Source organism: Pelodiscus sinensis, chromosome 2 (genome assembly GCF_049634645.1).
Source record: "Pelodiscus sinensis isolate JC-2024 chromosome 2, ASM4963464v1, whole genome shotgun sequence".
Taxonomy (NCBI): domain Eukaryota; kingdom Metazoa; phylum Chordata; order Testudines; family Trionychidae; genus Pelodiscus; species Pelodiscus sinensis.
In genome coordinates, this window is record NC_134712.1 from 177,095,703 (window position 1) to 177,113,133 (window position 17,431).

Genomic DNA, 17,431 nt, shown 5'->3' on the forward strand with positions numbered 1-17,431 from the left:
TCCCCCATCTTTAGTGTAGCTCTTGTCCTTACTCAGATTAGACAGTTTTTCCTCCTCCATGCTGCCAAGATACCAGCAGAAGTGTTCACTAAGAGGATAGGAGAGAGACACTCCATGCTTGTCCCCACCCTACCCCAGAGTATCAGTTACAGGGAATGTCCAACTTCATCCGTGTAGCATTGGATTGGCAAATATTCAGTTGGTTTTCAAGGATAATGAATGTGCATTCTGGTGAGCAATAGAAACTGAGGATAGAGCATGCTCACTGGGGTTGGAATCTTTGGAGATTTTTAGTTGCTAAAATTGAAGGAGTCTCTACTGAGCATGTGAGCATTTTTTTAAAATTTTTGTAGTTTGGCCAAATTTAGGTGGATTTTTATGGACAGGAATAGTTCCCCACTTACTGTGGGCAGAGGGCTGCTCCAGTCCAGCGGGGTGTGTGGATGGCCGGGGGGGGGGGGGGGGGGGAAGAGCTGCCGTGGACAGGAGCTGCTCCACTTTTCTGGAGTAGTCCCTGTCAGTGGTCGGCCTGAGTGCCTGGCAGGCAGGGACTGCTCCTGATGGGATTGAGCAGCCTTTGTTTGCGATGGGATTGGGCCCCTCACAGGCATGGGCTACTCCGGTCACTAGAGCAATCCCTGCCTGAAGGGTGTGTAGGCCCACCGCAAGACAGGAACTTCTGTGGATGACTGGAGCAGCCCCTGTCTGAGACACACCTGGAATCACCTTGGGCTGGGCTGGGCTGGGCTGTGGCAGTTCCTTCCTGTCTTGGCCCAAGTCCAAGTCCTTGCCCCCATTTTAAACCTTATCAAACCTTAACCAATCAAATTGGATTTTGGATCCCTATTAAGCAGATGCATACCTACATACACGCTTTCTGATAAGTTGTTGATTGTCAGCAAATGCATCAGGCTTTTGCTTCATTTTTTATTAATCTTTTCTCTGAAGAACTCCCTTTGATTGACATCTGATTAAAAATGAATGAGGACAATATCACTTGCTTTAATCCATGGGAACACAGTGTGGGTTTACCTAAGCAAGGGCCAGATCAAAACTGTGAATAAGAACCTAGTGGATTTTGCTCTTTGAAAATAGTTTTGTATACTTACTGCTATCTGTTGGAATGTATTGTACCCCCTTTTTTCACTTGGTCTTTTTATAATTCTTTTAATTGTATTCTAATAAAATAATTACATTCTGTATCTTGCTATTGCTGTAAAAATTGAAGTTGTGTTTGGTTTCAAAGTTAACATAACTATATTTTAGTATAAAAAAGTAAAATGAAAGATTATGAATTGTCATCTTTTAAGAGCTGCTTACATTTTTTGTATACAGCTGAGAAACTATCATCTCTGAAAGATATTGACTGGAATGGCTTTTTGCAACAAGTGTGCTCATTGATTGACTCTGTTGAGAAGAACACAGGGGCAACACGAGCTAAATTGAATTTGCTGTGCTATCTGTGCACTGTGGCTGGCCACAAGGAAGTAGCAACCAGGTTAATCAGCTCACAGCTGGTAAGTAGTAAAGTTCCCAGAGCATCAACATGGTATGCATACCAGACATTGCAGGAAAAGGCTTTAGCAGCGGTATCCTTTACTTCTATTTTAAGAAAGACACATACAATATAAGGGTATTAAGGAGCGGGTAATTGGCTAATCATGTGGCCGATACAATTTGTATTGACTACATGATTAATCAATAAGGGGAGACTCTGCAGAGCCATAGTGGGGGTAGCTTCTGTAGCTGGTGCGAGCCGAGACTGTGTAGTCCTGGCTCATGCCAGCTCTAGGAACAGTGCAGCTCTGCCTCCCTTACTCCCCCACCCCCCCCCGATGCACTGTGGAGACAGAGCTGGGAGGAACTGGCTTTTAAGCTGATTCCCCATAGCACTGGCTCTTGCTTTCCACCCCCTCTTGCTGCCTCTGATACAGAGGCTGATAGAGTACTTGACAACTTGAGTAGTTGCTTACCCTAATATAGTACAGCCAATTAAGAACAAAGCAATGAAATGTGGAGATGAGTTTCTTGGAAAGATATAAGGTATTGTCAGTCTTCTAGAGTCTAAATGAAACTTTCTTATAATTAACAGAAGTTCATTAAATTAATTTAAGTGTTTCTAGTATTAATTGCATCCTACAATCCTCTGATGTACAAATTATTACTTATAACAGCATTAATGCAGAAAATTGCTTTTGGAAAAACATGTGCATATGAAATTGTTGCACATTCCTCCTTGACCATACCTTTATAGATGATAAAAATGTTTTCTAAAACACAAATAACTTTAAGGTAACCGATGGTACCGTATTTTCCGGCGTATAGGGCGACTGGGTGTATAAGACGACCCCCTATCTTTTTAATTAAAAGATAGGGTTTCATCTTATACCCCAGCGCCCCTCCGCCTCCTTTGCTCCCGGTGTCCCTGGTCTGCTGGAGATGGTCCCCAGCAGAAAGCCGCGGAGGGGCTCCGGCGGGGGGGCAGCCCATGCGCGCCTGGGATGCCCCGCCGCCGGCTTCCCCCGAGGCTTTCAAAGCCGCGGAGGGGCTCCGGCGGGGGGGCAGCCCAGGCGCGCCTGGGATGCCCCGCCGCCGGCTTCCCCCGAGGCTTTCAAAGCCGCGGAGGGGCTCCGGCGGGGGGGCAGCCCAGGCGCGCATGGGATGCCCCGCCGCCGGCTTCCCCCGAGGCTTTCAAAGCCGCGGAGGGGCTCCGGCGGGGGGGCAGCCCATGCGCGCCTGGGATGCCCCCCCGCCGGCTTCCCCCGAGGCTTTCAAAGCCGCGGAGGGGCTCCGGCGGGGGGGCAGCCCATGCGCGCCTGGGATGCCCCCCCGCCGGCTTCCCCCGAGGCTTTCAAAGCCGCGGAGGGGCTCCGGCGGCGGGGCATCCGGCGTACAAGACGACCCCCGATTTTGGGGGGATGTTTTTTAACATCAGAGGTCGTCTTGTACGCCGGAATATACGGTATGTGGTTTCTGAGTGGTGGATTAATGAATTTTCAGTCTTGTGTATGTAAGTAATAGCAAAAACTTATGCTTCCATTTGTAGTTTAACTATGGAAGTGTTCTACACACTCTCAGAATTATAACAGTATAACAAACGGCCTATCTAAAAGTAAGTTTTGCAGTTTTTGAATATTGAGACTCTTTTTTTCTTCAGTTTATATTTTCTTTAGTTTTCCTCACATATGCATTAGACAAAATAAGATTATAATAGTTGGAAATAGAGACCTTTTAGATCATAGAGTCTCTGTGAGGGAAACAGTCCTGCCAGATGGTCTATTGAATCCTCATTTGATACTAGATTTCATATTAGCCAAAACAATTGTATTGCAGAGTAACAGAGAATTTGTAGGCAGGTTGGTTGGTGTGTTTAGTTCAGATGAATAGCCATTTTAAATTTTTATCACTAGTCTGTTTACCTTTGTGTGTGTTGGCAGGTCACAGTTTTTCTATTATACATTTATTTTTATCTGGTAAATTCTTTGTTTGTTTGTTTGTTTTTTAAAAAAAAGCTTCAAAATATGTCTTTTTTTTTTTCTTTAATAAATGACAGAAACACAAAATTTGAATTTTTTTTCCTAGCTTGTCAGTACATCTTTTGAATTAATGGGTTTTGAACAAGCATCTGAAGTCCTTTGTAGTCGGAGTATAAAATAGACATTTAAAAACTGAAATATGTATTTTCATAAGATTATTTTTTTCATACATAAATAGAGAATTGGTGAGATATAAAAATATGTATTTGTCTCCTCTTTCTTCTAGTTCCCATTGTTAATACAACAGTTGCGGTCAGCGCCGAATTGGGATATGTAAGTAACAAACAACCTATTGAAAATGAATTAGTTCAAAAGCTTTTGTTGCTGAATATTTTACAGGGCACACTTTAAGCATTAGTTTATGCCCAGTCGGTTATGCTATGGTTTATCTTTCAAGAGGAATGACCAAAGACATTAGATAATATAATGGAATGTGTAGTGAGTTGAATTTCTTCAATATGTCAAATTTAATAACATGCATTACATTTTAGCTAACTATAACTTGCATGTAATTCATTTTATATTTATATATATATATAAAATAAAAATAAAAAATATATTAATGTATTCTAAGAGTTGCTTTATTAGATATAATTCATACTATTTAGACGCAGGAAGAATAATTAAACATCTTTCCTAATTTCATTTACGAATTGGATGCACTGTTGAAATTAAATTTAATGTTCCTTAATAAGTCTCACGACAATAATATGCAAACCGAGTAGAAATAAATAAAGGATCTGAAATTCCATCTAAAAATTCTATAATGTCGTTTGTAGTATATAGAAAATTTCCTTAACAAAACTAAATACAGTCTCCGTAAATGACAGACTTTTTTGAAGCAATTCTGTCGTTATTACAATAGAATAATGCCCTCTGCTGGTTATTTTATAGAAAGCTTAATTTAATTAATAGGGTTAAAACTTTTTTATTTTAAAAATAAGCAACAACAAAAAAATCATCTAAAGTTAATTTTCTTCCATACGCTATATTTCTAGCAGAGGAATACATTTTGAAAAGTAGAGTCAAAGGTTTAAAATGCCTTATCATGGTTTTTCTATATTTGGCATAAATGATATGGTTTTTCTGTATTTTTAAATGAGTGATGGCAGTGAGTATGATTAATGAATAATTTAGATTTAACATTTACTAACATACAAAGGAAAGGATGAAGACATTTTGCACAGTTCATTCATAATTCATGATCGATTCATAATCAATGTTCCCTCTATTTTTTTTTCTATCCATGTGAAGAATACATTTTCTTATGTGCACCAAGGCATGTGCAAATATGCACCACCAGTAGAAACACATGCTGACAGTTGACTGCCTGGGGGTGCTCTGCTAATGAGCTAGGCAGCATTTGTATCTCACCTGAGTGGCTGCTCAAGCACTCAGCTTGCAGCAAACACTGATCATAATCATCTGAGCTACTGAAATAAAGTGATGTTTTAAAGAGTTTTGCTAATATAAAATTGTGCTACAAAACTGCAGGCAGTTGGCAATCTGTGTACAATGTACCGTTATAAATAAATAGGATCTTAAACTTCTTTGATCTTTTTTTCTTCTTTAACTCTTTATTTTTTTCATGAAGCTAACAAATATGTCTAATTTACAGACGTGCCAAAGTAGCCAGAGTGATTGCCTTACTGGCATTGCATACAACGGAACTTAAAGAAAATGTACCTGTTATTGAGGTAACTTTCCTTTTGATTAAGTTGCCAGACATTCAAAATATTTCTATTTCTATTTGCAAAGTCAGGCATTTGCTGTTTTTATTGAATTCTGCTTTATTTTTCCTCAAATGTGAAAACGGTCATACAATGCATCCTATTAATTAAATGTCTAAGTGGGCATGGAGCAGATTCAAACTAAAGAACTATTGTCATTATCATTTCCAAAGCCATCTGGTAACTGAATCAGATTATTTTTAGTACTTCTGGAAGACTAGCTGGAAATATTAGTGTCTAAGTGAGCTTTCATCCCTAGTAATATGTATAACATTGATCAAAAGATGTACTCTTGTGCTAATGATAATTATTGTAAATTAGACTTTTCCGAATACAAATCTTATTTTCAATCACCCATAGATTATTAAAGATGAAAAATACTTTTAAACATACTCTGAAAGAAGACTGACCCATGTGTGTGGAATCTAATGCAAATATTTTGATATTTTCAAAGTAGTCTGTAAAATATACATTTGAAAATCAGGTAATTGCAAACTGTATGAAGGACTGGTTGACTTTTCAACTCAGTTGAGGAAGAGTTGGGGGAAGCTGTCAATCTTTATACCTTCTGATCTCTAAATGGTTTCTAGTGCATTGCCTGTGGAGTCATCAAAGCCGTGTCAAAGCTAGACAGCCTGACTTCAAAGAACATAAATACCAGTCACTTTAAAAATATGTTTTAATACTGGGAAATGTAGGTTTATTTTCTTAAAAGTGACATTGGTTAGCTATTGAACTGGTATCAGGTGAGCTTTCTGCACATCCCAGGGGGGCTCTGTGGTTGAGATGTAATCACAAACTCATGCTGGCATAGTTTTGAGATGTCTGTTTATAATTCTATGTCCCTGAGATATTGAGAATTACTTTTCAGAACCACACTCTGAATTGTATTCAAAGTAATGCCCCATACTTGTTCCCTTATGAGTCAGCCAATTGTCCAGTTGGAACTCAGAGATAACTGCCTTGACACAGCAAGTTGCATGCTGGGTTGCACACAAAAACTTGGGAGAGCTAACTGAAACCTAGGGTATGTCTACACTGCAGTTTTTTCGGAACAACGGCCGTTTTTATGAAAAACTTCAGCTATGTCCACACTGAAATCACATTCTTTCGAAAAAAAAAAATCAAAAGATCAGAGGGGTTTTTCCAACAGTGGTAAACCTCTCTTTATGAGGAAGAATGCCTTTTCTGAAAGAGCTCTTTTGGAAAAAAGCATGTGTGCATGGGGAAGAGGGTTCTCTTTCAAAAGAGGAGGCCTCTAGGAAATAACACAGGTGCCCTAGTGGCTATTCCGTCCAAAGTAATCATAACTCTATAATTCCTGTCTCCTGGCCGCTCTTAAAGCTGCAGGCACCCTGGACAAGGCTTGTGGCAGGCAGGAAGCCGGCTCTGGAGCAGCATCCTGATGATATGGCTCTCCGTGCCACAGACCTGCTCACATGTGGCATAGCCACAAGCCTCTGAGACTCTTCTGGCCCTCACAGGGAGCAGCACCAGGGCTCCCAGAATCCACCGAGGGTTACCAAGCAGCAGGCACCCTCGTGGTCTGGAGCAGAGATCATGTCCCTCCTCGAACTGTGGGGCGAGGAGGAGATGCTACGGGATCTCTGCTCTAGAGGTTACAATGCAGAGATTTATGGCCGGATGGCAAAGTCCCTGGTGGAGTGGGGACACCTACCCGGATCTTAGAACAGATCCAGAGTAAAGTGAAGGAGCTCCGCCAGGTATATGTGAGGACCAGAGAGTGCAGTTCACGCTCCAGGGCAGGACCCCACACCTGCCCCTATTACCAGGAACTCCACCAGATCCTGGGGCGTGAGGAAGCCATTTCTCCACCTCTTGTGGTAGACTCTGGGCTGGAGATGCCTGTGGTCACCTAGCTGGAGGTCAAGGAGGAGGACAACATGGCCACAGTGATGCTGTCCCTGGAGCCGGTTGCTGTGAGCCAGGATGTGTCCCAGGCATCATCTGATGCTGGGGAGGGTTCTTCAGGGGAGTGCTCTTCAGTTCGTCACACGCACAGGGCGGAGAAGGCGGGCTCAGAGGGGGAAGGGTGTGAGTGTCGTTCGGGCTGGACATTGTGCTGCAGTCCATGCATATGGAACCACGTGCAGCATTTATTGTGCACCACACTGACTAAGCAGGCAGCCCCTGAGCCCATGTAGGCTCTTGCACCCAGGCTTGGGAGAGGCCACACACATGTCTGGCCCGGGAGGGGGGAAGAACACCCTCCCAGCATCTGCCATGGCTAGAAGCAGGCTAGCCACAAGGGCGCAGGGACAATCCCAGGCACACCAAAGAGTGCCACACACAGCACATGCACATGCCTGCATGTGCGAGGCATATCCGCTCCCGCAGACAGAGCTGCTAGGTATAGGTGTGTGTGCGGGCCCCAGGGAATCCAGGCTGCTCCTGGCTATTCTGCTGCCCATGGGATCCCACTGTGGCTGGACACTTATTTCGCTTGCATGCCCATGAGTGGGGGACAGCAGCCAGCATGGTTCCCTGGGCACCTCGGGGTCCCTGTGAGGCAAGGCCTGCTGTGCGGGCCGCACATGGCCTTGCTCCCAGGACACCCACCGTCCTCTGGCCCGAGGACTGTTGGTTGCTGCTCAACGAGGAGGGCATGGCCTCAGGGACAGGGAGTGCATGGATGACTGACCGCCTCTCCCCCTTTTCATTCTCTCCAGCCGGTACTGAGGGGGTGAGCAAGCCATGCCACTAGAGCCAGCCGTCAGACCCGGGGAACCCGAAAGTGCTCCATGGTCCAGGGGGAGCTGATTAGGCAGCATGTGAGCATCCTGTGCCACATGCAGCAACCGTGGCACAGAAAGTCAGGGAGGTCACAGAGAGGTGAACCTGCAGGCGGGGCCAGCTCGTGCGGCAGGGTAATAACATGTATGCCATCATGTGGGAAATGATGGCACACCCGGCTGCTGTTGCTGCTCTTACCTGCAACCCCCCTGCCCAACCTGATATGCCCATTTCCCCTCTCTGCCCCCCAAGCAATGTCTCTGCTCCCTCCCCAAGCAATGCCCATGCCCTCTCTCCCTGTCCCCCTGCCATCCCTGACCCCCCCTTCCTGCCCACCTACCTAAATTGGACGAGGTCCGTGTACCTGAAGTGGGACATCCAGTTGTCCGCCACGCCACTCCCAGCCCTGAGCCCCCCTCCAGGTTATGAGCCCTCCTGCCCCTCCCCAGCTTTTTTAATGAAAGACAAACAGAAAGTTCATTCTGTTCAAATCCAAACAGGTATCTTTATTCTGAGGTCAGGGAAGAGGCAGAGGGGAGGGGTTGTGGTGGGAAAAGGATATTGGAGCAAGCCAGAGGCCCCTATTGGGGAGGCCCTGAAACAGTTACTGGGATCCTTGAGAGAACCTCTCCCTCAGGGCCTCCCTGACGTGCACCCTGGCCTGATGGGCCTGGCAGATGGCAGCTGACCGGAGCTGCTCAAAAGGTAGCTCGCAGCCGGACTCTGCTCCCCCATCCTGGGAGGAATGCCTCCCCCTTCCTCTCCACAGTGTTGTGGAGGACACAACATGCTGAGATGACCTTGGGGATGTTGTGCTCCCCCATGTTGAGGCAGGTCAGGAGGCACCTGAACCATGCCTTGAGGCAGCTGAAGGTGCAATCCACCTGCATCCTCGCTTGGCTGAGGTGGGAGTTAAACTGGTCCCTGCTGGGGTCCAGATGACCGGTATAGGGTTTCATCACCCACGGCATCGGAGGTAGGCCATGTCCCTCACAATGCACAGTGACATCTGCACATCCCCAACTGCAGAGTCACGGCAGGGGAATAACGTGCCCACTTCCAGCTTGCCATAGAATCTGGAATTATGGAAGATGCGGGAATCGTATTCTCTGCCCGATTACCCGATAAAAATGTCTGTAAACTGTCCATGGTGGTCAACGAGGGTCTGCAGCACCACTGAGAAGTAGCCCTTGTGGTTGATGTACTGGGCCGCTTGATGTTCAGGTGCATGGGTCAGGATGTGGGTCCCACCTATGGCTCCACCACAGTTGGGGAACCCCAGAATGGCAAATCCTGTGACAGTTGGGTCCAAATCTCCCAGGCGGATGACCCTGTACAGCAGGATGGAGTTGATGGCCCTCACCACCTGCAGAAGGAAACAAACACACAAAACAGAGAATGAGAGAAGGAGTGCCTTGGGAGGTGCCCGCCCCTTCTCCTCCCTTCTCCCCAAAAAACCCCCCTGGAGCCACCCCTATGAGGCAACCCCCCCCCAGCAGCAGGGCCTGACAAATTCAGTTATAAGATCAAGAACACACATTCCTGCTCATCCAGAAATATAATTTATGCCATCATGTGCTGACAGTGTCCGTCTGCTATGTACATTGGACAAACGTCTCCGATACTTTGCCAAAGAATCAATGCACACAAAACAGATATCACAGTTTCACAATGAAAAAAGTTTCTCGCCATTTCAACCAGAAAGGACATTGTCTCAACAACTTGACCACCTGCATCCTGCTTCTAAGACATTTTAACACAAGACTTTAAAGAGAAACCTCTGAACTGTCATTCATGCTTAAATTTGACACTTTACAAGTGGGCCTCAACAAAGATGCTAATTATCTTACCCATTACAAAGATAGTTTCTCCAGTTATCACCTCTAATATCATTAGCTCACAGACATTAACCTCCGCCCCTCATCCCCCCTCTGTTCTGAAATTTGATTTGTTCTTTTTATGTGTTCACTTTTTTTTATTGTATCCCTTTGGTATATATGGTCATGCCAATTTTCTTTCACAACTTGATCTGAGGAAGTGGGTCTGGCCCACGAAAGCTCATCACCTAATAAACCATCTTGTTAGTCTTTAAAGTGCTTCATAGTCCTGTCTTCTCTTTCGGAAGATGTTTTTTCAGAATATCTCTTCCATAAAAGCTTCTTCCAAAAGTAGCCTGCAGTCTTTGATGTAGTCTTAATGTCTAGTGACTGATCTCAGTCTACTTCCCATTGAATGAGTATCCACAATGCAAAATCTAACACTGGTGGTGGTTTAGTATTCGTATTGACAGTCTTAGTTAAGAGGACAGGCACTTGGGGCTTGAATACCTGTGCTTAAAGTCAACAAGGGGTTTTGGGTGTGGCTTGAATAGGAGTAGGATCAAACCCTGGATAAGCATAGACACTTAATCTATCGCTCTCCCCTTAAAAACAGTCTCTTCAGGAAAAGGTTGATGACCCTGGATGGAATAATACTGTTAATCTTTACGTACTCTATACATACGTATTTGTTAGAGCCCTGTAAATCTGGATATTCACTTCATATCTGCAGTGATCCACACCTACGTGTGGATGCAGGTATCTGCAGCTTATTTTTGCTTATATGGATGAAGATGTGGATATGAATTTTGTACTTAGTATCCTGCAAATTTGCAAATATCCACTTAATATCAGAGAGTAACCACATCTCTGAATGTGTGTGTGTGTGGATATCGGCAGCTTTTTTTTTTTTTGCAGATACAGATGTGGATACAAATTTTGTATCTGTGCAACGCTCTGTATATGTGTACTTCTTCAGTGAAAGGACTTGAGTCTGCAGGTTAGTCTGGCACATTTTCCAAATGTTACATTCATGCATGCACTGAAAGAATAGAAAATCCATCCCTTCTACCATGTGAGATAAGTTGCTATATGCAGAAAGTCCTGCTTCTTGTTTAAGGAGTTCAGTACCATTTTGATAAAAGTTTGCAAAGATCAATATTCAAGGTGACCTGCAAAGAACAGTTTGTTTTTATTGTACAAACATCCACCAGAGGTCACTCAAACACAAAAGAAATACAAGAAAAAATAGCCTCTCATTCTATTTAAGTCTTAAATAGAAAGAGACTAGGCAGAGTTTTACTATGCAACTGCATGTTGCACTTATGTCTCTAGTGTGTTGATATATGCTAATATTTTAGTGCTATCAAATATTTGTATACAGAACAAATGGATGTTTTTCATGGAAATCACTGCACTTTTCCCAGTTACTTTTAGCTCACTTTATTGATTAGAACAAAGTGAGTAAATTGATTTGTTTATTTTCATTTCAAATGCATTTCAGAAATTGAGTAGATTGACAATGCAGACTTTTTTTTCTATTTGCATTTTTTCATACTTGTAAGGTTGCAATAAGTGGTAAGCAGCTTTTAATTTTGTCTCCTTGTTAATTGGTCTTCTCCTACAGAGGCCTTTTGTGAATCCAAGGCATCCTTTCCTCTGTGTAATTTTTTCTTTAGTTATCTTTCCAGATTTTTCTAATTGAAGTTTTCCTTGTGCGTGTCAGTTTTAAACTAGCTCTTAAATATCTAGAGGCTGCAGCTGCAATAAAGCAATTTGCATATTCTTACCTGCAGATTCAAGTCCTGTAGAGAATTGGGGTGTCTTAAATCCATGGATTTCTTCTCCACATTGCAGGTTATTTGCATAGAATCATAGAACTGGAAGAGACCTCAGAAGGTCATCAAGTCCAGCCCCCTGCTCTAGGCAGGACCAATTCCAACTAAATCAACCCGGCCAGGGTTTTGTCAAGCCAAGACTTAAACACCTCTAGGGATGGAGACTCCACTACTTCCCTAGGTAACCCATTCCAGTGCTTCACCACCCTCCTAGTGAAATAGTTTTTCCTAATATCCAGTATCTTCTTTTGCAGTATCTTTTTTGCTTATTCAGCAATGGACTTTTCTCCCAGAAGCAATGAGAGGGAGAGAAGTAGGTCTTCTGTCTCTTTCGGGAGGAGGACAGAACAACATAGTTTCATGTTATCATAGTAAAATGGAATGATAGAGCAGTATTGTAACCTTATCTGAAAGAAGGGGAAAACTCTCTCCTCTTTTTGTTAACTCTTATTCTGTATGGGCAATTGCATCTTTATGGGTTGAAAAAAACTCAAACTTCAATTTACTGTACTAGATTCCTGTCTGGACTCATTGTTTATAGCCTCTCACCTCGGTCTACTTAAAATGCTGTTGGTAAGACCATCTTTTGTGTTTATGGCCCTGACTATATTACCCATATTTTAAGTCCCTCCATTAGCTGCACCTTTTCTGTATCAAATACAAACTTCTTTCCCCAGATTTCAGATTGCTTCATCAGCTAGTCTTCCTCCCGCTTAACTGTGTACTTGTCTACTTTTCTCATGGACAGCTTGATGCTTTCTCCCATGCAACCCCTTATGTGTAGAGGGGGGGGAAAAGCCACCACATTATCTTCCTTCAAGTCTTGCTTCAAAACTTATTTCTTCTATGATACATACAGAAAACTGCCATCTAACAATGGCTAGGGAGACGACAAGTTGTGATTATGATTACTGGTTGGCTAAGCATGAGGCACATGGCAACTCTGTGCAGAACTTTTTATTTTTGTTAGTATCTTCTACCCCTAGGTATTTGTGTCCTTGTTGTGTCTTGTCTTAGATTGTCAGCTCTTTGGTACAGGGGTTATACTTTATTGTTATTAATACAGTGCCTAGTATAGTGAGTTCATGGTCAGGTGGAAGATATTTAGGTGTAACTGCAATATGAATGTTAAAGCATGTGTGTATACATATGTAAAAATGTAATGCTTTGAAGAATGGTTATTTTCAAATCTGGAAACGAAAGTGGCTATTTTCCCAGCACAATCAGAATAGCTGCTTAATATTTTTGTTGCCATCGGAGTTTGTACTAATAGAGGTGATTTCACTTTACTAAGCAAGTGTCGCAGAAAAATGAATTTCCTAATTGTAAAATGAGTTTCTGCAATTCAGCTCCATACTTCAGTTTCCTTATTAACTGGCCTCGGAAAAATGGCTGGCAGTCAAATCAACCAAAAAAACAAAATTCTCTTAGCTAGAATGATTTGTCTCTAATAGTGACTCATGGATTGGTCTAGAAAAAGTCTTTCCGAGAAGTAAATACAGGCAGTCCCCAACTTACGTGGATCCGACTTACGTCAGATCCGCACTTACAAACGGGGCTTTCTCGCCCCAGAGCTCGCAGGCAGCGGTCAGCCACCTCGGCCTCCGGGGCGAGAAAAGCTGCTCCCGGTGCCCCTGGTCTGCTGGGGACCGTCTCCAGCAGACCAGGGGCACCGCGAGCAAAGCCGCAGTCCTGGCGGGTTTGCTCGCGGTGCCCCTGGTCTGCTGGAGACGGTCCCCAGCAGACCAGGGGCACTGTGAGCAAAGCCGCGGCAGCGGCGGGTTCCCGCGCTTCTGAGGCTTTGCCAGAGCAAAACCTCAGAAGTGGGGGAACCCGCCGCTGCCGCGGCTTTGCTCCCGGTGCCCCTGATCTGCTGGAGACGGTCCCCAGCAGACCAGGGGCACCGGGAGCAAAGCTGCAGCGGCGGGTCCCGCGCCAGAGCAAAGCCTCAGAGGCGAGGCACCCCGCCGCTGCGGCTTTGCTCCCCATGTCCCTGGTCTGCTGGGGGGGGGGGGAGGCGCAGCTAGTGTGCCCCCCCCCCCCAGCAGACCAGGCTTTTGTTGTGGACCCTGGGGCAGAGCAGCTGGGGCGCTGCCGGTTGGTCCCGCAGCGCCGCTCTGGGCACTACTGGACCAACCCGGCAGCACCCCAGCTGCTCTGCCCCAGGCGTCCTGATTCAGCCGCTGCTGGTCAGTTTCAGCAGCGGCTGAATCAGGACGCCTGGGGCAGAGCAGCTGGGGTGCTTCTGGGTTGGTCCAGTAGCGCCGAGGAGCGGCGCTACTGGAGCAACCCAGCAGCACCCCAGCTGCTCTGCCCCAGGCGTCCCCAAGTCAGCCGTTGCTGAAACTGACCAGCGCTGACTACAGGAAGCCCAAGGCACAGTTGCTCTGCCCCGGGCTTCCTGGAATCAGCGGCTGATCAGTTTCAGCAGCGGCTGAATCTGGACGCCAGTTCCGACTTACATACAGATTCAACTTAAGAACAAACCTACAGTCCCTATCTTGTACGTAACCCTGGGACTGCCTGTAAATTGGAAGTCTGTATGCTCTTGTTTCTGCACTTATTGTTGTCAGCCCAAACAAATGGGGCTCTAAAAAGTTCTAGGTTAGAACCTAAAAAGTACTGTGGAGACCTTGAAAATTATGTAGCTACTATGCTCAGTAACTTATGTTACTGAATGGAGCATTAGGTACATTTTTATAATTTTTTTAGATGAAATGCATGATCAAAGTTGCATTCACTTTTATAAAAGCAGCACTTAGGGTATGTTTACACAAGCTCATTAATTCGAGCTAGGTAGGTAGTGAGTTTGGGCTAGTGAAATTTCAAAATGACGACCGGACGGGAACATGCACATTAAGCCCGGGATATTTAAATCCCGGGCTTCATTTGCAACTCCAGTCTCCTCATTTGCCTACCTAGCTTGAATTAATGAGCTTGTGTAGACATACCCTTACTCACTTAAAACTATTGCTAGGGAGCACATGACTTTCATTGTATTTCTATTAATTGGCAGAAAGGGTACATCTTCCCCATTAAAATAGCATGGCTGGTGATGTTGGATATGGTCCCTTACAATAGTTCCAAATAAGCTGGTATCTTTTTATGAGCATGATGATTTAGTGCAGGGGTGGCTAACCCGTTAGAGACGAAGAGCCAAAATAGCGGGGGATAGAGTACAAAGAATCACATAACATACTGGGGGAAAATAGGTGCCAATACACCGTCTCGGGGCATACAATCACAAAAAATGCACTGGGAAGGGGTAAGAGGTGCAAGCTCTGGGAGGGAATTTGGGTGCAGGAGAAAGTAGAGAAGAGGATGCTGGCTCAGGAAGGGGGCTCCAGGCTGGAGAGTTTTGGGGTCAGGGAGGGTTGGGGTGCTGAGCAAACTGCAGGCTTGTGGCTGTGAGGGTGCAGGAGTTTGGGCTGGAGTGCATGAGGGGCTCAGGGCAGGGAGACTGGGAGTATGATGGGCTCAGGATACAGATTTGCAGTGTGTGGATGGTGCAGGAGTGTTGTGGCAGAAGACTGGGTATGTGGAGGTGCAGGAGTTTGGGGATGTGAGAGGCTCAGGACGGGGTTCCAGTGTATGAAAGGCTTAGGTTTGGAGTCTGGGGTGGGTGCAAGAGTGTTATGATGCTTCGGCCAGAGGGGGGCTTGGCCCCAATTGGCTAGGCTTCATTTTTAAATAAAATATTATGTCAAACACACAATGTTTCAGCGTTGTCTTTATTTATGAGAGGGCGGGGAACCTGTTTTGAGTCAGGGTTCACTGACCCACAGAAAAGTCAGTTGGGGCGACACAAGTGAGATGCAAAAAGATAATTCCTCCAAAAACCCCCAAGCCTCACTAATGTGGCCCCAACTGTGCTGGTGGGGGCAGGTGGCAGGGTGCTGAAGCAGGAGACTGGGGCAGGGTGCTGGGGCAGGTGGCAGCTTTCTGGGCTATGGGACAAATTGGAACTTATGTTTTTCCTGTCTTTTATAACTAAAAAACAAGGGAACATTCAGTGAAATTAAAAAAGGCATATTATTGATCCAGTGAGAAATTATACTGTGAAACTCACTGCTACATCATGTCACTGAAGCCAGAAATTAAACAAAATTCAAGGAGGGTTTGGGATTTATCTGGATAACTAACACGTACAGTACAAGGGCCACCCTCCTCAGTGCCCCAGGCACAGGGCCCAGGGCAAACTCCCCCTCTCCTCCTGCTGCAGGCTCCTCCCCTCCACCTGCTCTGCTCTCTTATCCCCTCTTCTGAGCAATGCGGCTTGAGGAATTACAGGGGTCTGGGTGGCAGGAGCTGGAGCGGCCTGGCAGCTTTTTTCACTGTGCTGTGCTGTCTTCCTGGCCTGCTGTGCCCCTCTTCTCTGTGGGTGGCAGAAACCAGAGCACTGTGGGACAGGGTGCTCTGCTTTTGACTGCTGATAAGCCACATGCAGTGGGTCTGAAGAGGGTGGCCTGACGGCCTGGAGTAGGCTGCCGGACTGCTTAGGCTCCTGCTGCCTGCCTGGTGAGTGAGGAGTCAGGGAGGCTACCTCTGCTGCCGTTGTGCCAGGTCCCCATCATCCCTCCAAAAGCACAGGCCCTGACAGGTCTGTCCAGAGCAGTGATACTTAAACATCAGTGATTCAGGAGCCAAATATGTGATCAGTATTACCCAAAAGAGCCACAGTAGTATGAATTCATTGTTTAATTTACTATAGAACTACATATTCATATTTAAACAGTGTGACAGGACAATTTTGTGTGTGTGTGTGTGTGTGTGTGTGTGTGTGTGTGTGTGTGTGTGTAATTATTCTTACAGTAAAATGACTGACCAAATACTATTTTTTCGAGTAAAGTTGTTTAATGACATAGTAAAAGCATCCATGTGGCTAATAATCTATATTGGTTAATAATTAAATCACAGTGTTTTAATATCATGTGTTGCAAAGACACACATTAAAAAACCACTTGTGACTCGCAAACCTCAGTCTGTGTGTCACTGATCCAGCATTATAGTAGTTAATGCTAACAAAGCATTTCTGAAGGGTTATGAAACCTCGTATTTCAGATGTTAAGCCAATCTCAAACTACTGAAGATTAGGAGGGGACCTTTATAGGAGAGCTGATTATCCCAGATTTGGCTATTGTAGAGTTTCTTGAACCCTTCTCTGAAGCACTCAATACTGGCTATTCTCAGAGATGTAAGAAGTGGGTTAGATGGATCACAAGTCCGATTCAGTATGACCGTTCCTATGTTCTTTAAGTTTTGTTCTGAGGATTTGTTTGTTTTGTTAATACTTTATTATATGAACTCATACTTCCTGCCAGTTCCCTTTGATTAGTTACCTATTTTAATTTGCTTGGGATAAAAATGTAATCAAAATAAAATCTAATACATTGTAGGTTGTACTTCCCTTAACCAGGACTCCCTGGTCCGGCAATATCCGTGGTCTGGCACAGACCAAGGATGTTCCTGGACCATAGAGCCCAGGAACGGAAGTCTGGGGGGGAGGCAGGAGCACTGTACGGGACACCAGAGACTCAGCTGGGAGCCCAGTGTCGTGGGGAATGGGTGGTCACCCAGCATAGCAGGGAGTTGTGGCCCTGGTGGATCTCCCAGGCTCCGGCAACTGGAAGGCTCCAGCCCAGCTGCAGCCATGGAGCTCCTGCTGCAGCCAGGGAGCTCCGACCCCAGTGGCAGTCAGGGAGCTCTGGCCCCGACCTCAGCTGCGAAGCACTGGCCCCGGCTCCAGTGGCAACCAG

General features: G+C 45.3%; 1 protein-coding gene across 11 annotated transcripts in view; it reads left to right on the plus strand.

Annotated features, from left to right (window-relative positions):
- ULK4 (unc-51 like kinase 4) overlaps positions 1-17,431 on the plus strand; it is a 421,715-nt gene that overhangs the window by 37,502 nt on the left and 366,782 nt on the right. For all 11 annotated transcript variants that reach the window (XR_012901902.1, XM_025189022.2, XM_006131810.4 and 8 more), the window contains exons 15-17: positions 1,336-1,517; positions 3,763-3,809; positions 5,155-5,233. Coding sequence is in view for 10 of the 11 variants with exons in the window: in XM_025189022.2 (XP_025044807.2) it covers positions 1,336-1,517; positions 3,763-3,809; positions 5,155-5,233 (308 nt within the window). In the remaining variant the exon portion in view is untranslated. The remainder of the gene's footprint in view (positions 1-1,335; positions 1,518-3,762; positions 3,810-5,154; positions 5,234-17,431) is intronic.